At 41.7% G+C, this 25,872-nt stretch overlaps 1 protein-coding gene across 1 annotated transcript in view; it reads right to left on the bottom strand.

Annotated features, from left to right (window-relative positions):
- The window catches only part of MAOB (monoamine oxidase B), a 113,211-nt gene that overhangs the window by 2,092 nt on the left and 85,247 nt on the right, over positions 1-25,872 (bottom strand). Inside the window, exons 5-13 of the mRNA XM_024734193.1 lie at positions 25,631-25,722; positions 20,821-20,962; positions 19,448-19,597; positions 18,083-18,242; positions 11,680-11,776; positions 10,595-10,648; positions 8,563-8,620; positions 5,727-5,824; positions 382-493 (exon numbers count right to left, since the gene is read on the bottom strand). Coding sequence (XP_024589961.1) covers positions 382-493; positions 5,727-5,824; positions 8,563-8,620; positions 10,595-10,648; positions 11,680-11,776; positions 18,083-18,242; positions 19,448-19,597; positions 20,821-20,962; positions 25,631-25,722 — 963 coding nt within the window. The remainder of the gene's footprint in view (positions 1-381; positions 494-5,726; positions 5,825-8,562; positions 8,621-10,594; positions 10,649-11,679; positions 11,777-18,082; positions 18,243-19,447; positions 19,598-20,820; positions 20,963-25,630; positions 25,723-25,872) is intronic.

The raw sequence follows: 25,872 nt of genomic DNA, 5'->3' as shown, positions 1-25,872 counted from the left end.
AAAAAAAAAAAAAAAAAAAAAAAATTTTAATAGCCGTGAACACGCCTTAATAGGGATGAGATGAGAGGAACTGTCGGAAAATATATAAATGAATTCTGAATCCTAGTGTAAACATGTTTGGTTCTATAATATTAGACCTAGGTTATCTCTCAAGTATAGCCATGGTGATCTTTTGCCCCATGGACTCTTTTTACCTTGGACTCATTGTTACTTTTTGGTTAAGGTGTTCATTTCACCTGTGACTACTGTTAAAAAGGTGTTTCACTGTCCTTCAGATGGGGGTTCACGGGGAATTGGCTTCCAGGATCTCAGACATATTTAACCTGTTTGTCAGGCCCATGAGTTGCTTCCTTCCCCACAGCCCATGACCCCAGGCCTTACTTCTCGGGCTGCTCTCTCCCCGGCCTCCACAGCCCCCTCCATGTAGCCACTCCAGTGTGCAGCAGTCTCCGTGCCTGCGAAGTAAATCCTGCCCACTGGCTGGCGTAGAACCCTTGAAAGCAAAGCAAAGAGATAAAAGTGGTCAGTCTCAGAAAGCCAGAGGAGAGCCTTCCCACAAAGACCAAGGCTGGTCCGTTTCCTCAGACTCTAAATGTCAGGAAGTCCACTGGCAATTCTGGAATAATGTTCATGAGTTCCTCCAGTTCTTACATGATCTTTGTTACAGACAAAATGAAATAAAAGTCAAAGTTCACTCCTGCACCAAGAGCTTACAGGTAAAGGGACTGACATCAATGGAGGTAAAATAAGTATTTGCTTCACATACGTAAAGTGAGGGACTGTATATGCCCAGTCATGGATAGCCGGTTCACCAACTTTGAGCGAGGGGACACGTGCTCCCAGTTTCCCGCCTGGTCATTCCACCAATGAACTTGGCAAATCACTTCCTCTCACTGAGCTCTGGCTTCCCCATCTCCTAAGGGGCATGATCCAATAATTTTTAAAACCTTTTCTATTAGTAACATTTAACAACTCTGTGAGTATGACTACGGCTCCAAAACCACCATTCCTTGAGCACTTAGCTCTACCAGTGTGAAGAGTTTTACTGCATTAAATTATAACAGTTAACATTTTGGGGGGCACCAAACACTCTTCTAAGTGCAGTAATCTTTACCACAACCATGAGGTCAGTACGATTATAATCCCCATTTTGCAGGTGAGAATATGGAGGTACAGAGGCTGTAGTGGACACTGTGGTGCCCTGCCTAGACCTCCCTTCAAAAATGAAGGACCTTGCTGTTCTTCCCTGCTCTTGGCCCATTCCAGGCCCCCCTCCCCAGTCGACCACCGATCTGCTTTCTGTCTCTATAGATTAGTTTGCATTTTCTAGTATTTTATATAAATGGAATCATATGGTAAAAACAAAAAAAAAACATGAAGGACTTATTCCCAGGTGCTGGAAGTGCTGCAGGAAGATGGCCTTCTGACGTCAGCCCTCTTTGGCAACTGCCTCCACTAAAGAAAATTGCCTGGTTCAAGGTCATGCCTCCTTCCAGCAGCAATTGCATCCAGTGACTGATCATCACAGGGCTATAAAAACCTGACCCCTCGCCCCAACTTGGGACATTTCTGAAGGGTCATCTTAGTCCTAGAGCTCCCTGAAGGATCAGCTGAGGTCTTCACTGGAACTGCACTGGGAGAAACCCAACTTCTCTCTCTGCCCGCTCCTGCTTCCTTCCTCTCCCTCCCACAGATGTTGATGCCTAGGCTCTCCCTAGTACATATCCTATATGCTCATCTTTGCTTCAGAGTCTGCTTTGCTGTGGAATCTAACCAGCAACAAAGACAAAGTAATTTACACTAGGTCATAGCCAGTAAGTAGCAGAACCGGTATTTGAATCCAGGTCATCTGACTCCAGAGCCCACAGTCTTAACCGCTTGGTTATACATCCTCCCTCTATTGAATTATTTTTTTTAATCTTTTTAAAGAACTCCATGGCATAGCTACAATTATCCCATTTTACACATGAGGAAACTGAGGCTTAGAGAAATGTGTGCTGACTTGCCAAGACCCACTTGCTAGAAAATTGCAGAGCTAGGATTTGAACTAGGTCGACCAGATGTCAAAGTCTCTGTCTTTATGTTATACACTTTTCCTGGTGTATCATCATCATCACTAGTTAACAAAGAGTGCCCATATGCTACACGAAAGGACAGAGTGTCACAGCACTTAGTTTCTACAAGGGGCAGTTTGTTGTTACCCTGACAAAAATACCATCAGGGAAGCGCCATCAACATGTCATTATTCATCCTATTCCAGGTTTCCATTATATTACAGATAATGGATGTGGATGTCCAGAGCTAACATCCAGGCTCTGTCTTAGTCAACACTGTATACCACTGGGCCTTTTACAGAAAACCAAATGAGTTGGCTTGAATTGGTGGGTTTTCCTTCACCTACCCTTATTGTTGCCATCAAGCAAAAAAAGGGGAGGAGAATAGAAGATACTATAGAATACTAGAATGCCGATAATAATACATAGCATAATCTGGAATTATTCATAGCCAGCACGGGCTGGAGAGCCTAAGCGTATTCAGGAAGGGTTCTCGGCAAGAGAAGGTAATTTTGCTTTTTCCATGTTCATTAAACAGTGCTGCTTTCACCACATGAATCACTGTTTTCAAACAGACGGAACCCAAATTGGAAACCTCTGGGAGGCCTGGCCAAATCCTAGAATTAAATATTAGAAGAGAGAATAAAGGCTTAGAGAATTAATCATGCTGACTACTGGAATGTAAACATGTAGAAACCAAGAATTTATTTCAAACAGGCAAAGATATCTTCCCTCCACTTGTCACGTGGAAATCTTCTTCCTTTGGGGAAAAAGAAAGCCCCAAAACTGGGGAAGAAAAATCCCTGCCGTTTCTCGTGCAGGTGAGGGAAGAGACACTATAGGATATTTCCACATACACTTCCTTATGTGTTTTACCACTACTTGATCACGAAAGTGTTGGGGTGGCCAAAAAGTTCATTCGGGTTTTCATAACATCTTACAGAAAAACCCAACCCCATATTTCAGTCTAAGAAATAAACACACATTTCTTAAAGTAAAAAACCTTAAGAAATGTGAGTTGATTTTTTTTACTAGAGTTGTACTGTCAATACTGTCCTCTGTCTTCCATTTGGAAGCAGAACATTTACTGTGTAATTTCTAGGCCATGAAGATAAAATTCCTTGCAGTATCCCAAATGTCATGGACCCGAAAGGTCAAGGGAATCCCTGCGGGCCAGTTGTCCTTGCTTGGATTGAGAGGTATGTCACTAAGATATGCTCTGCTTCAGTTTCCATCCTACAGATTGAAGCTAGTCACATGAAGCCTGAAACACGGCCCTGAGAAGGCATAAAGATGAAGGAGGGTGCTGCCATGTCACCACAAATGCCTGATATGATGGGGTTTATCTTGCTTCTTTCATGTGGTCAGTGTCAGGCTGGTCCAGGTGAGTGTCCTTCCCCCCCCGCCCCGCCCCCCACTGACCCCATCACTCCAAAGGCATTTTCCTGACACTCCTTATGGGATTGAGCATGAAACTAGCTACCCCGTGGTCAGAAATCTAATCGCATCACAAAACTGATGGTCTTTCTCTGTTGAGAGGTTAAGTTTTGTATTCCTAAATGTGTTTTATGAAGCAAAGGATCCTATCTGCCTTTCTTACTCTCTATTCTATCCTCAAAATCACCCATAGGGCCCAGCTGTGTAACTTCTCCCCAGACATTCCATGAACTTGTTAGATTCCTATAGGAAGCGTTTGCTCCAATGGTTCCGTCTGCCTAGAATACATTCCCCAATAGCCTTTTCTCTGCCTTCTACAATTCTCAGGTGGTATGTGTATTATGAAGCCTTCTCAGCTTTCTCTAGGTAAGGCTAGCCCATCCCTCCCTGGGCCCCCATGGCATTTTTGTGCCCCTCTATTCTTAGAGTACTTACCATAGTATGTTTGAGTCAATGTTTGATATTCTCTCCTCTCCCCATCCCTACCCTAGCTCCTAACACCGTCAGCTCCTTTACAGCAGGGAGGGCTTATCTTGGTACAGGCAAACTTTGTTTTGTCGTGCTTTGCTTTATTGCGCTTCGCAAATATTGCATTTATTTTTTCACGAATCGAAGGTTTGTGGCAACCCGGCATTGTCAGACGATGCTTACTTAGCATTTCTTAGCAGCAAAGTATTTTTTAATTAAGATATGTACATTTTTTAGACATAACGCTCTTGCACACTCAACAGACTACAGTATAATGTAAACATAACTTTTGTACGCGCTGGGCAACCAAAAACAAAATAATTTTGTGTGACTCGCTTTATTGCAGTAGTCTGGAACCGAACTCACAATATCTTCGAGGTCTGCCTATATATTGAAGTTTTCGGCAGAGCGCTTGGCCAATAGTTGGCACTTAGCCGATAAGTGCGGAATGAAACAATTACTACTGACATATTCTACAATCAGCATATCCAAAAATTAACTTAATGACCAGTAGCTAATCAGGTGGCACCCTCTGAATGATCTCATAGATGATATCTTGCCATCTTCAGGAAGATGAGGAAAGTGCTCACCAAAGCCATTATGTATCCTCTCACAAGCAGGTTTTTTTTTTTTTACGGTACGCGGGCCTCTCGCTGTTGTGGCCTCTCCCGTTGCGGAGCACAGGCTCCGGACGCGCAGGCCCAGCGGCCATGGCTCACAGGCCCAGCCGCTCCGCGGCACGTGGGATCCTCCCGGACCGGGGCACGAACCCGTGCCCCCTGCATCAGCAGGCAGACTCTCAACCGCTGCGCCACCAGGGAAGCCCACAAGCAGGTTTGAATCCTTCTTTGACTGGTTTTCACGAACAGATTGATTAGCCATTTACATTTACTAATACCCTTTTTTTGTCGCATACTCAGCCTTTTACTCGTCACTCTACATTTCCCATTTTGTTTAGATTGAGCTCTTGGCATTAAATGATTGCTTCGTTTAGTATTACTTCGATGGTCATAATAATTACTACTATATTACTAATTCATACCTGGTTGTTGTCATCAAATACAATGAACTAAACACCAATGAGTCACACTTGGCTGCATAACACTGTAAATGCTAAAAGCCATTGAATTATACATTTCGAATGGGTGAATTGTATGGTATGTGAATTATATCTCAATGAAGATGTGAAAAATAACTTACGCTCCTGTTAACATACTGATTCTTGTCTACTGTATGCCATCTTGCGCTTCCTCATACACCTGCTAAGCAAAGTGAGGTCCAGAGAGGAGAAGTGACCCGTCCAGGATGACAAAGTTGGTTATTGGTAGGATCAGGGGGTGGAACCCGAGTCCCTTTACCCCCAGTCTAGAACACAATTTGCTTTTATAATGCTGTACCCATGTTGGCACTCATACAGTGCCCATTGAGGAAGTTCCACTGAGCCCTAAACTCAGTATAAAGACACTTCTTCTGACAATATAAGTGAACCCTCTATCTGAATTCCTATTCTTACGCTGCCACCTTCTTTGGTTCTATTGATTGGGATTGCTCCTTCAGAAGGATTAAGAGCCAAGGGCCCCATCATGATGCAGAATTATAATGACTTCATTAGTGAGATTCACGAGATCCAAAGGAAATTGGGGATTTGGGGATTTTTTTTCCCCAGCATTTACAAGGAACAGTGGAGAAGAGCTCCACGGACCTTCTTAGAGTTATGGACTCAGATTCAGGGAGTTTCAGTTAGAACTGAGCCCACTTTTACTCTACCTTCCATACTGAGTCAGGATCCCTGGGGGGAAGTAGGTCGTGTAGCAGCCCCCGGAGTACTGCTCCTCACACCAGTTCTTCTCTTCATAGTGCACCGGCTGCAAGGCAGAGTGACAGAAACTCAAAGGAGACTCAAAGGAAGCAATCTAGTCTCGAATAAATCAAACACGGTCCAGTAGGCTTCCCATTGGACAACCAGTATCTGTCTGAAATAGAGCCTTATTATCCCGATGTCTTTAGAGATAGGACTTTGGGCAGGTAAATGTCCTTGGTAATAGACTTCTAAGAAATTCTGACTTAGAAAGTTTTCTCACTTGGTTCATTCATGTCCCGGGTACTGTTCATAAGCTGCAATTGTCTAGCTCTATGTTTAAATTGGCCTTACGTATTAAGAAGTTTTTGGTGCCTAATGGTTTCAAGACAAGTTTAAAAAGGGATTTATGCTTACTGGAGTAAGGAGGATGAAAAAAGTAGAAAAGCATGCCTGTTAAGGAAAAAGAATGACCAGATTCATGTTTTTCATGCAAGTCAACTTCGTTAAGAGAAGCTAGAACACACAGATTAATGTTTTCATGGGATGTAGGCACTTCTGTTGATGGCGATGCAGGCAGCTATCGGTCTGAAAAATATGTTTTTGCCATGAACAGGCAAAACATTAGCTGAGATTTTGCAAAGTTCAAGCTCTTTATTACAATAACTAAACATAAGTGTTATCATTAGGTATTATTTTTTTTTTTTTTTTTTTTTTTGCGGTACGCGGGCCCCTCACTGTTGTGGCCTCTCCCGTTGCAGAGCACAGGCTCCAGATGCGCAGTCTCATCGGCCATGGCTCACGGGCCCAGCCGCTCCGCGGCATGCGGGATCTTCCCGGACCGGGGCAGAACCCGCGTCCCCTGCATCGGCAGGCGGACTGGACTCTCAACCACTGCGCCACCAGGGAAGCCCAAGTATTACTTTGAAAAGATAAAATCAACACGGCAAGTCTTAAGAGAAAAACGTGAGCATAAAAATAGATTTGGAAAAGATGTTTTGTTTTAAAAATTTGCAGTCACACACGGGACTTCGGATAGTCACTTGTAACGAATCCTATTTACAAAGCAGGAGGCCCTGTCTGAGGGGTGTAAGTTGCTCTGATGCCTCAGGCCCGGCCCTCTTCCACTCATGAGCATCCTTCTCTGGCTGTCTCCAGCCAGCCGATCAGAAGAAAGGTTGGACTTCATCTTTCACCTTTCCTCGCTCCCAGGACAGACGCCAAAGCAAGTGCCCATCTCTGTGCCAAGAGCAAACAACAGCATGACCAACTCGTTTTACCACGCCTTGTGGCTTGTGGGATCTTAGTTCCCCTACCAGGGATCGAACCCAGCCCCTCAGCAGTGAGAGCTCGGAGTCCTAACCACTGGACGGCCAGGAATTCTCTGGACCACCTCATTTTTATCACCAGCAATTAATCATCCACATTCTTCTTAGGAAAAGAGACTTTCCCATATTCAAAATGATCAACTTTTTGGGAAATTGAGCACAACTTCTTTCCCCTCCCACTGGGGTTTTCCCTGAACAACCATCTCACAGGTTGTCGTAGAATCCTCAGTTCTGCACTGCCTCAGCCTGAGGGTGTCTCAGAACATAACTTCAAAAAAGCTTGAGTATCTACCAGGGAGAAATATCTTGAACCGAATATTTAAACAGAAAGACCAGTCAATTTTAGCAGCTGCGGTAGGATAAATTTTTAATGTGTATATACTTTGGGTCTTGCCGCTTCACCCATATTACACTTGCGCCCAGAGGCTATGCTTATATTTAAACTTGTTAAATGGTATATGAAAGCAAAAAATGAAACAGAACACATTCTTCATTATTATGTTTCTCTCCAAACCAGTCAATTCATCATTCTTGTTCATTTACTGAGGAGGAATCCCCCAAACCTTCAAGAGCGTGTGTTTCACCTATAACAAGTAACTCTTGCTTTAAAAGGATGAACAAAAATGACAAATTCAAAAGCCACAACAGCTTGACTAGGAGGAAGAAAGCCACTGCAAAGCTGAGCAAAGGAAGTGTCTGAGGGATAAGATGAAGCCTTGTAGCTGTTCAACTAGGTCATGGCATGCACTGCAGAGATTTGGATTTAAGAGGCTTAACAAGTTAAACATTCTTAGCCCCTTTATTAGATTTTCTCATGCTTTAACTGCTCATTTGTACATCCTTTTCCATTGTCTTCAAGTGCTGCACGGATAACTGGATTTAATAATAGCTTTCAAAAGGTGACGTAATCCGTGTCAAAACATTAAAAACCCAGCAGTTTTGAATGGAACGAGAATGTCGGTTCATTGTTTTAAATATTGATGAAGGAGGTCGTTATGGCTAATGGTTATGGGCCCTTTGGGCCCTTTGACTATCACCAAATGCCCCTACCGCACTGCCTCCCTACCCATCCCATCCCACCTTTAACCACCCAGTGGGGAGGGGAACTACTTTGAATTTGAAGATCACAGCTTCCTCAGGCTACCTGCCAAGATGTCTAGGAAACTCAGCTGACAGGGCTCACCTTGAGCCAATCAGCATGTCTTCCCTGCTACAGGAAGAGCTCTGAACTCAGGGACAAGGGTAGCACCACCTAAAACACATCAGTGTTGCAAGGTGCCTAAGCTGCCACTAGCAGAGCCAGGGCCCATACCCTCTGGGACAACTCATAAGTTTACCAACTCTGGTGCAGACTCCTCCGAGAATAGATCGGGGAAAACATGAGCTCTAGAGCCCTTCTTGCACAAGCCCATCCCTGCTAGCCCCCTGACAACAAAGCAAGATCTCTCTCCCTTAGGGAAGGGTTGGGAAGCCTTACGTGCAAAGCTTCTTGTGAGCCCAGAACTTTTGCGTAGAGGTCACAAAGTTTCTTCAACCTATGGGAAGAGAGGGGGAAAAATAAGTGAAAATGAGAAAGGAAGAAAAAGTCAAAGATGTACCTATGATTCCCATCATTCAAAAAGATTCTGAGCTATTGCTTCCACTTGACATTTCATTGTAATTTTTCAAAACAAGGCACCTTGTTCTAGTTCCAATATCTTAAATCTGTGAGGTCACAAATAGTTTTAAAGAAAAGAAAGTGATGCACTGCCTGCGTCACTGGGGGCACACAGCAATTTGTTCATTCATTCAAGAAAACGTTGTGTACCTGCTGTCAATTTCCTAAGCACTGGAGATTCTGGGAGGACTGAGACATGATTCTTGCTCACCTACCTTTCTCTCCCCATCCCACTAAGAGGAAATGGGCAAAGTGGAGCAGGAAAAGCTTCGAATTCTGCTTCTGCCTCTTCCATGCTATGAGGTCTTGAGCAGGTTACTTCAACTCTCTGACCTTTAGTTTTATCAACAAACTCACCTGATTTTTTTCACTAATGATGGTAAAACAATGTGGTCTCAGGACCAGCAACAGCAGCTGCATCACCCGGGAACTTGTTAGAAACGCAGATTCTCAGACCTCATCCCAGACCTTCTAACTGAGAAACAGCAGTGGCAGCAACTGTGTTTTCATAAACCTTCCAGGTGATTATGTTTGAGAACCACTGATATAGAGCATATGAAGTTCCCAGCTCAATAACTGGTACATACGTAATAAATGCTCAATAAATGGTAGCTCTTAAGAAATTTAGTCTTATGGGGGAATTGGATGTAAGCCAAAAGTTATAATTAGTCAGTTAAGGTATGAGATTAGACTTATTTCCATTCTGATTTTTATAGAATAGTATTGTTAAAGGGGATCTTACAGGTGATTTAGAGTTAGGCCAATGATTTCAAAAGTATTATTATTATTTTTTTTTTAAGTGCATTTTTTAAAAATTATTTATTTACTTTTGGCTGCATTGGGTCTTTGTTGCTGTGCGCGGGCTTTCTCTAGTTGCGTCGAGCGGGGGCTACACTTTGTTGCTGTGCGCAGGCTTCTCATTGCGGTGGCTTCTCTTGTTGCGGAGCACAAGCTCTAGGCGCGCGGGCTTCAGTAGTTGCGGCGCGCGGGCTTCGGTAGTTGTGGCTCACGGCCCAGCCGCTCCGCGGCATGTGGGATCTTCCCGGACCGGGGCATGAACCCGCGTCCCCTGCATCGGCAGGCGGACTCTCAACCACTGCGCCACCAGGGAAGCCCAGGACATTTTTTTTAGTGAGTGGGTCAGTCAGACTTCCATAGCCCTGGCCAAGCACAGCGATGGCAATAGTCATAAAGCAGCACGCTAATGGTGCGGGGGGAGGGTGCAGGGTTGTGAGGGTTAGGAATGTGCCATAACGTAATTCAGGGGCTCTTAGCTGGTAAATATGTTATCAGTGGTGGTGTGGGAATAAATAATTGGTAGTGGTGAATACTAATTGCTGAGAGAAATTGCCACCTCCAGAGAAACTAGTCCTTCTGTACTTATGATCTGTAATAGTTATGCATCCTTCATGCAGGATGTACTGCAGACTGCCCTGCAATGAGGTCATTTGTCTACCTGGTTATCTCCTCCCCAAGTAAAATTTCAGCTCCTGGGCTATATCCATTTTTGTATCCTCCATAGCTCCTTGCATGGTATCTTATGTACGATGAACTCAATAAATATTATTTTGAATGCTTGGTTCTTCAGTTATCAGCGTTGTGCCTTTATACAAGACCCTTATAATGAACATAACAGACATGTTGTGCTGGGAATACACATAGTATTAAGCAGTCTTTAAGTTTAAAAGTTAAGCAAAGTTGAAAGTGGGTAGAAAGAAGAAAAGAAGTAGCACAGAAAGGGAGATGGAGTACAGAGGTGGGCAGGAAGGGATAGAGGGGCAGAGGAAATAAGGGGGGAGTGAGGGAGGGAGAGAGAGGGAGGGAAGAGAGAAGAGGTACTTTTTTCCCCTACCTTTCCTCTTTGGTAAGACGGGTCAGTTTTCTGGCTTTGTGGGCAAGAATAAATCTAAAACGTACAAACAAGAAAAAGGAGGGGAAATCAATGGCTGCTTTCATCCTGGCCTCATTTCTATAGCTACACATGTGCCTAGTGTACAAGTTAAAAGTGAACCGGAAGAAACAAATCATACACTATCTAATTTTATGTTCCATGTTTTACTATTTCCTGGTTACATTCTTGACACTAAAAGGCACCTTCTAGTTTTAGGGATTCAAGGGACTCAAAACAGATGACTGGCCACAATTTTTGCCTGGGATAATACCATGACTGACCCATCTCCCACTGCATGGCTGGTGCTCAACAGGAATATGCCCTGGGCCTCAAATATCTATCTTAGATGTGTCTGAGACTTTCCATTTTCATCCAGCCCTTCCTCTTTGGTTCTATCTTCAAGGTGGTATCTCCCTAGTGCCCAGCCTTTTAGAATCCGCCTCCATTTCTAGCCCTACGATTGCCTTCAACTTACCAGCTAGCTTTGATCTCCCTGTTTTGACCCTTGGCTCTCTGAAATAAACTCATACGGATCCTGAAACCCATCTCAATTTTGGCTTCTCCAGGTAACCACCGCCCATGACATCCCCATCTGTGCTGCTTTTCCCTGCCAAGCTGAGAACTGGGCTGGTCTTCATTCCTCTCTAGTGGGACCTGGAAAATCTCAGCATCCCATGTAAATACCAGAGATGCCTCCACAGCCTCCACAAGAGCCCTCTTAGTGAAACACCCTAAGTCAAATCTTCGTATCATGCTTTCACAAAAGACAGCTTACCAGAATATATCAACCCCTAGTATCAAACATGAAGCAGAAAACTAGTTTAACAAATTTTCAAATGTTATTGGTATTCTAATTCCTTTCTAAATATTAATCTGTTCGAAGACATTATTTTTTAAAAAGCAATAAGATTTTTCCAACTGCTGAATTTGGAGAAGAGTGACGTTGGGTAAAAAATTATTGAACAAAGTGTGGGGCACATTTATTAACAGTATAGGAATACGTTGTCAACATGGAAGATTATCACACCACCATAAGCATGCCTTACCCTATTATGGCGGCATAGCTGCCATCGGGTTTGGTATCATCCAACGTGTAGGCAACTGGAGCTTCCTCTCCTTCAATAATCATGCTTCCACAGTAATCTTGGAGAAGAGCAAAATGGAAAAAGGCATTCATCACCCTATCAAGCTACCCTTAGCAGTTACGATGAAGCACACATTTTTCAACCTGAGAAGCCCAAAGGCTGAAAATAAGATATTATACCCTAAATATACAAAGTCCAACCAAGCTGATGTCAAAAGGAAGGCTAAGGAGCCAGCATTTGGTGAAAAACTCAAACGGTAAGCCCCTCTCTGCAAAGAAGCAACGTGATATTATGAATTAATCCAGGCCAACATTTAATGACATCTTGTTTTCCTTGCTGTTAATACGTGTGCCCCTCTTTCCTCTTTCACAGGAAATCAGATAAAACCAAAGATGTGTTAAAGAAATGCTAGTCTATTACTGTAAAGTAGAAGGGACTGAGCATTCACCTTTTATGAGGAGCCACTTATTCGATGCTAACTAGTTCTTGATTATCTAGAGACAGGGCAGAGAGGACCCAGATGACTAAAATGCAGAGTCCCTCCACTTTTCCACCCTCCTCCTTAAAAGGGAGGGGATATATGTATACACATAGCTGATTCACTTTGTTGTACAGCAGAAACTAACACACCATTGTAAAGCAACTATACTCCAATAAACATAAATAAATAAAAAAGCTATCTTCGCTGGATATAGAAAAAATAATAAGAAAATAAAATGCACAGAGTCCCAAACCCTCATTTCAAACAGGACCTCCAGAACAACTTGGAAAACAATTTCAGCTCATTCTGCACAAAAGTGCTTCTCTCATTCCCCTCCTGAACAAAATATGTGTAATTTCAACAAAAGAATACAACAGAGCAATGGCGAAAATGTCAGGGCAGAATTTGAAATGTTATAATAAGATCCGGCTACAGTGTACCACCCCTCCTGCTTCATCATTTACTTGCAAATTGAGGTTGTTCGAAGAAAACTATGGTGGAAGACCTGGGAACTAATGTTGTATAGAAAATCCAATGAGTGGGTTTCAAAATGAGGAAGAAAGAACAGAGAAATAACTTGGAGGGTATGCACTGTCCCGACCTGTGTGGGAGCAGACACACCTGTAGGCCTTTTTACCTGCACTTGCTTCTCTCTCTCTCCCCCCACGACTCTCCCCACTTTGCATCTATAGTCCTAGTCAGTCACTGGATTGAGGGGTACTTGCATGCCCCTCAGGTGTACTGGGGCTAAAAAAACATTGAGAAAAACTGAAATAGGGGAAGGAGAAATGTTTAAAGTTTGTTGAAGAATTTAAGAAGATTTAAGAATACAACAAAAAAAAATGTCATGAAGCACCTAGGGGTAAGACAGGAATAAAGACGCAGACCTACTGGAGAACGGACTTGAGGACATGGGGAGGGGGAAGGGTGAGCTGTGACAGGGCGAGAGAGAGTCATGGACATATACACACTAACAAACGTAGTAAAGTAGATAGCTAGTGGGCAGCAGCCGCATGGCACAGGGATATTGGCTCGGTGCTTTGTGGCAGCCTGGAGGGGTGGGATAGGGAGGGTGGGAGGGAGGGAGACGCAAGAGGGAAGACATATGGGAACATATGTATATGTATAACTGATTCACTTTGTTATGGGGCAGAAACTAACACACCATTGTAAAGCAATTATACCCCAATAAAGATGTTTAAAAAAAATCATTATGCTGTATACCTTAAACCTATACAGTGCTGGCTGTCAATTATATCTCAATAAAACTGGAAGAAAAAAATTCTTAATACAAAATAAAACTAGGACTCAATCCTGCTATTGCAAAAAAAAAAAAAGAATACAACAGAAATAGTTAAGGAATCACCTTGTTATAAGGAGACAAGAAAGAGGACAGGATGTGATAAGAGAAAAGAGCAAGGGCACACGGGTCACTTGGGGTTCTGCTGGACTGGACAGAGGGATCATGCAGGTCACCAGGCTGGCTGGGGTGGAGGCCCTGCTTTCTGGGTGGAGGGGCTCCTTGGGCACGTCCTTCACAGCACAAAGTTGGTCTCTGCACCATGCATGTGCACTGGGCAGAAGTGAAGGAACAAGGGGCAGAGGGAAGAGTCCTGTTCATGCCAGAACAAACCACGTGGCATCAGCAGCAGTTCTATCATTTGTAGGTAGAAAGCTCAGGAGCTCTGCCCATGCACATGGGACTTCCAGTTAGCCTGGTTCAGCCTCACTCTTAAAAAGGAAGGGCCATTCAAGGACATCTAGACATTGAACCAAATTCTTTAACAAAAGAAGTAAAGACAAAAGCAGAAACAAACTAACAAACAAAAAGGAACTCTCAGGAAGAAAAGACAAAGAGTAGAAGAAATTTCCCCCAAAGTGGCAAGTAACATTCTCAAGGAGAAAAAAGAAGATATTGTACCTATGGGAGGTAACAAAGAGGACTATTCAGAATAAAATAATTCAGGAGAAGCTTTTTGAGTGTGAAGTGTGGAAGGAGGAGTTCTGAAAAGACAATCACATTCATCTGGAAGAATAACTGACATTTACCAAGGACAAAATTACAGGAAAAATAATGAAGAGAGAATATTCTACCAGATGTCAAACATATTATAAAGCTACGGGGATTAAAAAAGTACGGTGCTGCCAAAGGATTAGAGAATATAAATCTGTGTTCTCCAAAGTGGGGTGTGCACACCTAGATTGCACATCTGGATAGTGGAGAAAGATATTAGAGATTCTTATTTTTCAATTCCAGCTTTTCAAAAATGACTACTCTTGTATATTTCATAAGAAAAACAATACACTTTTTTTCCAGTGGTCCATGTACATAATTTAGGAATAAATATATTCAGTGGTAGTTGATGTTTAATTTTTTATATATAGGGCTATACAAAATATTTGGAGCCCAGTGACAAAAATCAGTGGAAAAGAATTGTTGGTCCAGAAAAGCCGAATGTAGATATATTTCATAGGAGAATGAAACCATCATAAAAAATTTTTTAAAAACTGGTACACTGGGAGAAAATATTTGCAACACATACAGAAAAAAATTAATAAGCACAGGATAAATAGATAATTTACAAAATGATTTCACACAGCCCTGAAGCCTTATTCATGATGAAACTTACAAATTATAGATAAATCTGACATTTTCCCCTACTGATCGGCAGAAAGTTAAAAATATTAATTAGCTGGTCTACCCAAGTCAATTAACTTTGTAATTGCACTTTTACAAATTTATCAAAAGGAAATGCTCTTATTCAAATCTTCAGAGCAATATGAAGGAAGCTGTTTATTGTAGCATAGTGTATAATAGCAAAAACTTGGAAACAATCAAAATGCCTATCATCAGCATACCTATTGGGTACATTTTGATAGAGCCATACAGTGAAATACTGTTTATTCAGTTGTTGAAATGAGGTAGATTTAAATGCACTGATGTGGAGAAATGTCTGTGGCATACCATTAATAGGAAAGAGCAAATTTCAGTACAATGTGTATTATGATTTTTTAAAAAAATGGTTTGGGGAAAGTATATAACATTTATTTAAAATTATATTTGCATATAAATGTTATGCATATTCTTTAATATACATTTAAAGTATATATACATTTCAATATATATGTACAATATATTGAAAATATTACCTGTGCCTACAATAAATCTCTAAGGATAAACAACTTACATTTTTAACAGTGGTTCCCCAAGGGGGGAGGGGCAATTGGAGAGGGACATTTTTCATACACTTTTTTTTTGAAAGTTTTATAGTGAATAAGTTCACTTCTGTAATTTTTTTTAAAAGCAGGTACTGCTTCTGTTATTTTAAACTTCAGTTGAAATCATTTAGATTTAAGGGAAAATAGAAATGGTGTAGATGAGCAAAAGCGAGGGATACTGAAAGATATAAGGCTTTGGCAAGAGCCTGCTCTCTCCAGGTAAGTGGGGATGGGAGGCAAAGCTAAGGTGGCTGTGATGCACCCCCTGCCCCTGCAGGGACCCCGGGAGGGCAGGGTGTTGATGGTGAGGGTGGATAAGCTTAGGATGATTTGGTGGGAGACCAGCAAAGAAGAGGGGGCCCCTCCTTGTAAACTCACAAAGATATTACACACTTAAGAAACTGGAAAGCATTTCCTGGGACAATCATTCTACAAGCCAGCAAGAACTGGCTAGGGCTACCTGTATCAAAAGGCAAAAAGTTACCTTCTCTTTAATAGTCCAAACCACGCTGCACTTATAAAACAAACAAACAGTAATCTTGATTGATTGATTGCTGAGTGCCTCATATGTGCCAGTCACTGTGCTAGGCTGTTTGGGGCTGCAAAAATCACCCCCTTTGAATCTGGTTAACTCATATTCCCTGTGCTTTTGTGTTACTCATTAACCACAGTGCCTTTAGGGATGGCGCTGAAAGTCTGACGCAAAGCAAACACCTTCTTACAAGAGTTAACTTCCTCAGATTTCATTCCCTTACAGAATCCTTCAAAATATTGTTATTGAATTGCTTATCGATGTAACAGGAATGATAGTGGATGTGAGTCTTGGAGCCCTCCCCTGTGTTTCTATATTAAGCCTAGGTAACACCAACAGTGTACTCAATACATTGTAATGCAATTATCAGTTTACAAGACTGGCTTCCTCCCAAGTCTGGATTTTCTGGGCAAGGAAACGTGCCTTTGAATTCCCAATGCCTAGCACAGCACCTGTCATACAATAGATGCTCAGTAGAGGTTGGCTGAGGAAACACATTCAATTTCTCAAAAGAAATTGAAAACGCTTTGAAGAGGCTCTCATGTCTACAATCATTCTTTAAAGTGTAACTCAAGGCTCATTACCAATAAGGACCGAGTCAGACCCAGCCTCTTCTTGAGGATGAAGAACTTGGCTTTTCTCTGTTTTTTTTTAAATTTATTTTATTGAAGTGTAGTTGATTTACAATGTTGGGTTAATTTCTGCCATACAGCACAGTGATTCAGTTATACATATATATCTATTCTTTTTCATATTTTTTCCCATTATGGTTTGTCACAGAATATTGAATATAGTTCCCTGTGCTATACAGTAGGACCTTGTTGTTCACTCATTCTATATATAATAGTTCGCGTCTTGGGTTTTCTTTTTGATACTAGTACCTAACAATGAACTTGCCTGGCACACTGCAGACCTAAGAGAAAGGTCTGCAGACATGAATGGAAAGCTAGAGATTCTCTCCATAAATAAAGGCATTCTGAGTCATTAAGAGAAAAAAATCTCCATTCCACGGTCCTAAACCTTATCCACTCGCCAGCAACCAGCTGTCTAAAATGGGTGGCCTGGATCACGAGAGGAAGCAGCTTAGCACCAGCAAGCTCTCCATGGTGGGTCACTGCACCGTCCTTTGTGAGAGATAGATTACTCGTTCAACTGATGCACCAATCCAATAACAGTCCTAAACAGAATTTCCTGCAAAGGGGGAGAATCAGGAGGCTGCAATGTGGTGGAAAGGGGTAGATACAGGAAGAACCGCCCTAAGGTAAGAATATGAAACTTTCCCCCTTTGCCTCCAGCACATCCTTCCTCTCCCTCCTGCAATCTAGCTCCTCATTTCAGTCCATCCTTCCCTTTGCCCTCAGTCCCAGGTACTGATGGTTCTTACGTGGACTCCTCTCGGAAGAAAAGGAGCTGTGATGAGAGTCAATGTGATAAGACTCTAGCATTGTGCCGTCCAGTATAGTAGCCATGCGTGGCATTTTTACATTGGAATTTAAAGCTATTAAAATGAAATAGCCATGCGTGGCTTTTTATATCTGACTTTAAAGCAATTGAAATGAAATAAAATTGAAAAATTCAGGTCCTCAATCTCACTAGCTACATTTCAACTGTTTGATACCCACACACGTGGCTAGTGGCTGCTGTCCTGGACAGAGCCGCTCTGGAACATTTCCATCGTTGCAGAATCTAGTATTTTAGTGGGCATCCCTGTAATGTTCTATCCAGTAGAGCCACACACTTATTGAATATATATGAATGCATAAATGAACTTAATTTCGTATAGTAGAATCTTGACACTAGTGAGAAATTGCCTGGAAATTTTCAGAATCCCCACCTTTCTGAACGGCTTTATAAACTCATACTTTAAAAACCTGTATCAGAAAATGTTAATAACCTATTTTCGGAAGATTTTGCGAAAGGATAGTAAACTTTATACTGAATTATGAAAAGAGTTGATCATATTCTAAGGGAACTTAATTGCATGAGTGTGTGCCAATGTACTTTACTCGATGGAACTGACCATAGAACCTGGATGAATGTTTTACGTCCGAATTCTAAGAAAAACAGTTACACGCAAATGTGTGACTTTGCACCAAGTTTCTTGGACCTTTTAAGCAAAGAAAAGTACTCACCCTTATTCCTCCAGAAGGGCTCTTTATAATAAACTATGCACTTGATGACTGAACCCAAAGGCACACGAGTGATCAGCTGGTTTCTCATCATTGGCAGAGGGGGACTGAAATGGATCTTCATGCCCAGAACAGGAGGAATAGCACTAATCACATACTTAGCCTGGAAGAAAAACGGCGTGGTTAAACATTGCTGGTGGGTTGTTTTTGCTCTTTTTCTAATGTTTCTCCCTCATTTACCCTCGTCCCCCACTCAATCTCTTCTTAAAAGAGAAACTAGAAGAATCAAACTTGTTAGAATCAAAATGAGCTCTTGTTGTTCCCTAGCTCAAAACCTCCAATGACTTCCCGTCACACTTGGAGTCAAAGCTAAGTTCCTTACAGTCACTTTCTAGGTCATACATGAAAGGAACCCCTGTCACATCTCTGATCTCATCTTCTGTTACTCTTCCCCTCAATCCTCTTAATTCCACCATTTTGACTACCTTGCTGTTACTTCAACGTGCCAGGCTTGCTCTTACCTCAGGGCCTTTGCACTGGCTGTTTCAGTCTACCTGGAAAACTATTCCCCAGAGAGCCACCTGGCTCAATCCCTCATCTCCTTGGGTTCTGTGCTCAAACATCACCTCCTGAGTGAGGCCTTCCTTGATGACCTATTTAAAATTGCATGACCAATCGTCCCACCTCACCTTCTGGCACACCCTCTCCCCCTTCCCTGCTTGGTTTTTTCCACAGTACTCATTACTATTTGGCATAGTCTATATTTTATATATCTGATTACAACTTTTCTCCTTTACTAGAATGTAAGCCACATGAAGGCAGACAATTTTACCTGTTTTGTTCACTGCTATGTTCCCAACTCCTAGAATAATGCCTGATACATAGGAGGCACTTGATGTTTACCAAATAAATATTTTCTTTGATTTTCTAATTATGTAGGAGCCCAATACAGAGGGTTGATAATATGTGTTTTGTAAATCTCCCCCCTCACCCCCAAATATTATGGTTCTGTTTTCCTTTCTTTCAGATAGAGGTAGCTTTTTTTTTTTGTGGTACGTGGGCCTCTCACTGTTGTGGCCTCTCCCATTGCAGAGCACAGGCTCTGGACGCGCAGGCTCAGCAGCCATGGCTCACGAGCCCAACCACTCCACGGCATGTGGGATCTTCCCGGACCGGGGCACGAACCCGTGTCCCCTGCATCGGCAGACGGACTCTCAACCACTGCGCCACCAGGGAAGCCCCAGAGGTAGCTTTTTTGCTTTTGGCAAAGGCATTGTCTACAAAGTCTAGAATATTCTTCGCTTTATTTAAGCTCTGGTTATCTATGGGACTCTGGTCTCTTCTCCCTGGTTTAAGGCTCTTGGTTACCTCATACACCTCGTGGTTTAGGGTCTCCACAAGGATATTTTCTCCTGTCTGGTCAATGTGGATCACAGGCCTCTCCAGCTTCACTCGGTCCCCGAGGAGGTCCATTATTCGCTCACTCACTTGACCAGATCCACCCACAAATTTCCTCTCCTGGAAAGAAAAAAGGACCCAAGAGGTGGGTAGGAAATATAGGAATGGATATAAATTGCTAAGTTGCTAGTTTTCCTCACATATCTTTACTGTGTGAGGTATATAATTTCATGCTGCCGTTGTGGGTAGTGTCTTTCACCATTGTTTTCTAACCAATGATTGCTGGCTTTCAACAAAATTACACGTTTTCGAGCCTTCCAGGCTATGTTCTGATGGACCCCCAGACTCCAAACTCAGCTGGACATCCTCAGCCTGACTCCCATGTCCCACCTGCCTGGCCGAGACCCCTGCTCTGTGTCCTACCTGCATCCTTTGGTTGAGTTGCTGGGCCACCACTTGCCTGAGCACACCTAGGCCTGTTTCCTGTTTCCTTGTTACTCAGTCTCAGAATCTTCCTGGCCCACCCATCCCCAGGCCAGCCTACTCCCTGTTACAGTCTGCCTGTCTCACCCTGGGTCAGGTACGTGCTGTTTCTGTGGCCACCGAGGCCATTTCACCTCACCGCACCCACCTGCAAAAGTTTCCAAATGTCCTGCGTGATTGCGCCCACAGTTGAGCTGACTGTCTTCTCCTACATTTTCAGTTCAGTTAATTTTTAAAAAGACTATTTCAAATAGGTCTAGAAAGAAGGTCACGGAGAAGGGGAAAGAGAAGGGAGGGGGAGAAGGAGAAGAAAGAGGGTGATGAGATGGAGGAGGGGGCAGGAAGAGGAAGGGAAGGAAAGGAAAATGACTGTCGAGGAGATTAGCTAAGAACTCTAATCCATTTCCTACTGTGCCCAGCATAGCACATTATACAAGGCTGAGGCTCAGGAAATAGGCACTGAATGAATGAATTCCATGCGGTGCGTTTGTTTTAAACTGAAAATACGTTTCTGACGTTTTCTGTTCAACTTTCCAAGAAGTATTCAAGTTATGTTCATCAGCTGGTCTCTTACAAACTTACCAAATAATCATCAGATGTATATCCAAATGGAAAGTTGCAAAAGAACATAAAAAAAGGAGACAAGCCTAATTTTAAAATGACATTGGCCACTGGGTTGTCACACTGGGTACCTAACAACAGACTGTCCCTTTCAAAAGTCACTTTGAGCTGCTATGATTAAGCTCTAAAAGCCACAAGCCTGCCTCCTGTTCCATCCTTTCATGACTGTAGGATGATGCCAATCTTTCACTTAGGCAGTGGTGGTTTTCTGTTTCAACGGTCAGGGTATGAATGGGTACCTGCCCTCCATTGGTTGTTGAGATGATCCTGGCACTGCCCCCACACTGCTTCACATACCACAGGAACCAGAGAGCGGAGACCTCATGGGTCTCTGCGGTGACACACAGGTTCACAAAGAGAGTAGCAAGCTGCTTCGAAGATCTGCTCAGGGAGAAACAAGAGCAAAGCTGGCAAATGCAGGGGAGCATCTTCTTCATTCTCTGGAAATCATTCAAGCAGTAAACTTAACTTGGCTATAAGTGGAGAACAATTTAGCAAGTTTCAGAAAACTGTCACTAGAATCTAATATTATAAAACATGACGTCAGAGATTTGGGGAATAGGAGACATATTTTCCCCTTAATCAAAAGACGTAGCTCAGAATCAGCATGTATTCCATATGCTATGCTGTTACGACTGCTCTCCACACACTTGATACTCTCCTAGGCATCCCCATCTCAGTAAAAGGCATCACCATTCACCCACTCGCTAAGGCCAACACTCCAGAAATCAACCTTAATTTCTCTCTTTCCATCACTCTCCCACCATCCAATCCATCAGGAAGTCCTGTTGTCTCTCACCACATCACTCCACCTTCATTACCACCAAACTGGCATCATCTCTTGCCGGGATGATTAGAATTATTTCCTCCAGACTTGTCTCTCTCGTTCCACTTGTCCTCACTGAATATCTATGTACCACACTTGAAGCCAAAAGGTTTTTATTGCCCTCCCCTCCGTGGTGCTCTTTCTATAGTGTAAATTAAGTCATGTCATTCCCTCGCTTAAAACTTTCCAGTGGCATCCTATCAAAACCAGAATAAGATTCAGATCTTTTACCAGGGCCTCCAAAGTTCTAAGTGATCTAGCCCATGCCTACCTTTCCTATCTCATCCTGTACCTTCTGTACTTATTCTAATGTCCCCTCAGAAAGATGAACTCTTATATGTCTATAAAAATGAGCACCAGCTTCTATATTCCCAGCACGCTGGCGTTCTCTATCATTTTACTACAGTGTGGTAGCTTTAAAACTATTTTCACTGTCTTAAATTATCTTAATTATTGGTTTATTATTTTTTTATTGCTGTCTCCCCCACTAGAATATCAACCAGTGAGACAGGGATCTTAACTTTCTTGCTAACCATAGTATCCTCTTTAATAAAATAGTGACTGGAACATAGTAAGCACTTAATAAATTACTTGTTAGATGACTGAATGAATACATGGTTGGTGGGAAATATCAATTAAACATTACCTTTCTTTTCTTTCTTTCTTTCTTTTGGCCATGCCACACAGCTTGCAGGATCTCAGTTCCCCAACTGGATTAAACCCAGGCCACGGCAGTGAAAGCCTGGAATCCTAACCACTAGGCCACCAGGAAACTCCCTAAACATTACTTTTAAATGATCCATAATGCTCAAAGGATATGCTAGGTGCTGTACCAAGTACAGAATTAGTCACAGTTATCTATTCAGTTATTTTACTGTCTAATGGAAGACCAGCTCAAAGAATGGATGAGGGGAAAAAGTGATTAATAGAGTATAGACAGACGAACTTTTGCTTGAGGTTGGCAGGTAAATGATGAGAGGTTATGTCCTATCTGGAACCACACCAGAAAGTGAATGATCTCATGCAATTCCAACAGCTCAGTGAAATCTAACAGATCCTAAAATTCACCAGTAGTAATGTGTACTCTGGGATATCTTTAATTAGGACCAGTCCCGCTTTTGACTTTGACATAAAGTTTGCATGTTGTTAATCTGGTTATACCTGAGGCAGAATTTTCCACCTGGTAGTGCTGACAATGGGTGGAATAAATAATACCGTCTTCCATTTATTGAACTCTTTCACACTGCACGGTTTTTAAAACCCATTGTCTTATCGATTTGTCACCAAAATGGCGGTCATTATTTTTCCCCAGTTCACAAACCCAAACACTGAGTCTCAGGGAAGTTAATAACATGTAGCGCACAGCTCACTAAATGGTACAACTGCAAACCACATCATACCTGATTCAAACTTCATGCTTTTAATGCCTCAAAATGCTTTAAAATCAGTCAGTTGACAACCTTGAAGGGACAAATATTGACCAAGGGACACCTCTCTACCCTAGTGTACCTTGACTCTGGAAGTTTGTAGAATCACACCTAACACACATACCAGTTACTTGTAGCACTTTTGTGACAGTCCCCATCATTAAGCCTGCATATAGTGTAATATATATGTTGAAGTGACTTCAAGTTAGTTTTGCAAGATTCCTCATGATAACTGAAGGGATGGAAATTGCTGACTCATGCTTTCTTTGCAGAGGCAATTTTTGGCTTCTATCTAAAACAAATATCCAAAGATTGGTTTAAAATATTACTTCAAAGTGAAAACATCCTTTGCTGCTTCCTGATGTCCCGTTTTCTTTGTTCTTTATTGTATAGGTGAATTCGGATGGTACAAGGGAGTCATAAATCACTAAAACCCGATGTTGCCCTAGCTAGATAACTGATATTAAATATAAAAATAGAGCTGTGATTCTAGCTGTTACTGTTGCCAATTTGGTGAGAAAGAAATAACCCTGGTTTGAAATCAAGGGAGATCTAAAAGTAATTTGTCTCTGGAGGGCCAGGCCATTCTTAATCCTTTATTTGATTTACTCTAGGAGCTTTACTGAGAAAACAAATGAGAAGAAAAATATCTGAGGGATGGAAGGCCAAGGAAGCTAGTGCAATAATATTTTCGTGTTCCTTGCCCTGTTGACTCTTTAAAAGATAAACGTTATTATGCTTTCTACATGAAAAATATACACTTATTATATAAAATTTGGAAAATTCATAAAATAAAAAGATGAGAGAATGAGTATCTTCCACATTTCTGCCCCCCCCAAAGATAATCCCTAGACTCATTTTGGTGCATTCCTTTTTCTAGTTATAGGTTTTAAAAAGTGTATTTACATAGCTGTGACTACATCATAAATTTAATCTGTTTCTGAAAACCACTTTATAAATGATAACAGAAAGAACGATCAACATTAGTCTTTGAATATATGATTGTGCTTTAGTTTGAACCACGGTAGGTTGGATATTCTGGGGATTACTTCCTTTAAAACCAGGAAATGACATCATGCTTATCTTGCTTAGGAAAAATTTAAAAATTACTTTGTGTTCATATATTCTTAACATCTCAGAATGCTTTCTTTTGTCAGCCAACAACCTAGAATATTCGCTAAGGGGAGGATTAGGTCAAGGACTATAGCAGAAAAACTCAGATCTCTGTGAGACCAAAGAAATATAATTAGTCCTATCTTCAATGAGCTTCAAAGCTCTCTGGAGAGAGAAGACCTAATGAATTTATTAAAAGCTTTTTGTAACAGGAGTTATAAAACAAATGCAGGTAAAAAATACTCACTATATTTTGAAAATCTCATGTATAAAATTTAAAAGTAAATCATGCAATTTTATTACAAACAAAATAAGTTGTATTACAAACTACATTCTAAAACAGAGTGGTAAATAGTATCAGATAAGTGTTAAAAAGGATGTAATTAATAATAGGCATTGGTTTCGTGACAATAAAAGGGTTTTACTCTTTCAAAATTGGTTGCTTTCACAAGAGAGGCTGCGATAGTGAGAGGCCCGCGCACCGCGATGAAGAGTGGCCCCCGCTCGCCACAACTAGAGAAAGCCCTCGGACAGAAACGAAGACCCAACGCATCCAAAAATAAATAAATAAAAAATTAAAAAAAAAAAAAAAAAAAAAAAAAAAAAAAAAAATTGGTTGCTTTCGAAGGCTGAAGACGTAGGAGAGGCACGTGTTCGTCAGAGTATTATATAGTAATAACGGTAATGATTAAAAAATGGAAGTAACTGAAACGTCAAATGCTAATAGATAAACACATTATGGTATTCACTTCCCATGGAATAGTCTGCAACCGTGAATATGACGTTTGATGAAGAATTTTAATGACGTGGATAACTGCTTGCATTGTAATATTAGATGTTAAAAAACATTCTGATGGATATCTGTTGCTTGCAGTGAATGTACAGTTTTCTCTTTAGGAATGAGATGATATATCACACTGTACATACTTGATGACAGCCTGATTTTCTATCTGTTTAATAGTATGATGTTTTTCAAGCCATTAAATGTTCTTCTTCAACACGATTTTTAAAGATTTTAGAGTATTCCAGTTTTCAGACAAACCATAATTAATTTAACCAGTCTTCTATTACGGGACATTTAGATTTTCCTTTTAAAACTAATGCTTTGAATCTCCCTCTCTCCCTTTCTCTCTCCGTTTCTCCCTCTCTTCTTTTCTCTCTCCTTCTTTAAGCTAAATTCTAAGAAGTTGAACTTATGTATGAAGAAGTGTGTACATTTTATGTCTTTTGGTTATTTCCATATCAGAGAACTTCTCTAGAAGTTCCTCTTCAAAGCTTTGAAGAATTCCACTCCATCCCATAGGTGTTTGAAATGCATGTGCTGAGGCATTCTCTCCATACTTGACCACCAGTGAGGAGTATACAAGTATCCCTACATCGACAGCTTGATAAGTGAGATCTTTAAGCTGTTCTAAATAAGGGAAGTGGCACAATGTGGTCTGTCCTAAGGACTTTAGGGGGTAATACCATCTTTGTAATGCAAAACTATCCCAAAGAAGTAGGTTTGATGTATAGACATCTTTAGGGCAGGACATGGTTCCAATATTTTTCAGCACTCCACCTGGCCAAATGGTGTGGTTATAGACACAGAGCAGCTACTCGGTTCATAGCTGCTGAACGGAATTGCTAACTAAACCTGAAAGAGAGTCACAGTCAATGCCTGTGCCTAATGGCGAGTCTTACTCCGTCCAGCAGATCTTGTCCAGCAGCTCCTTCATCGTCATGTGGTCCCACTGTTCTGCAAGCGGCGCCTTCCATGGGGCATCACTGGGAATCTACATTCAGATGACGATTCAGAGGGGAAAAGCAAATGTAATTTTCCATTTTAAATAACTATTTGAATAGTATTCAAAACTCTAACTTAAAGAAGGAAAATGCAAGTTTTCCAAATTCCCCCAATAGTGGTTTTTTTTTGCACAATCCAT

Source organism: Neophocaena asiaeorientalis, unplaced genomic scaffold (genome assembly GCF_003031525.2).
Source record: "Neophocaena asiaeorientalis asiaeorientalis breed wild unplaced genomic scaffold, Neophocaena_asiaeorientalis_V1.1 scaffold426, whole genome shotgun sequence".
In the NCBI taxonomy this organism is placed as follows: Eukaryota; Metazoa; Chordata; class Mammalia; order Artiodactyla; family Phocoenidae; genus Neophocaena; species Neophocaena asiaeorientalis.
This window is presented reverse-complemented; position numbering and strand designations above follow the sequence as displayed.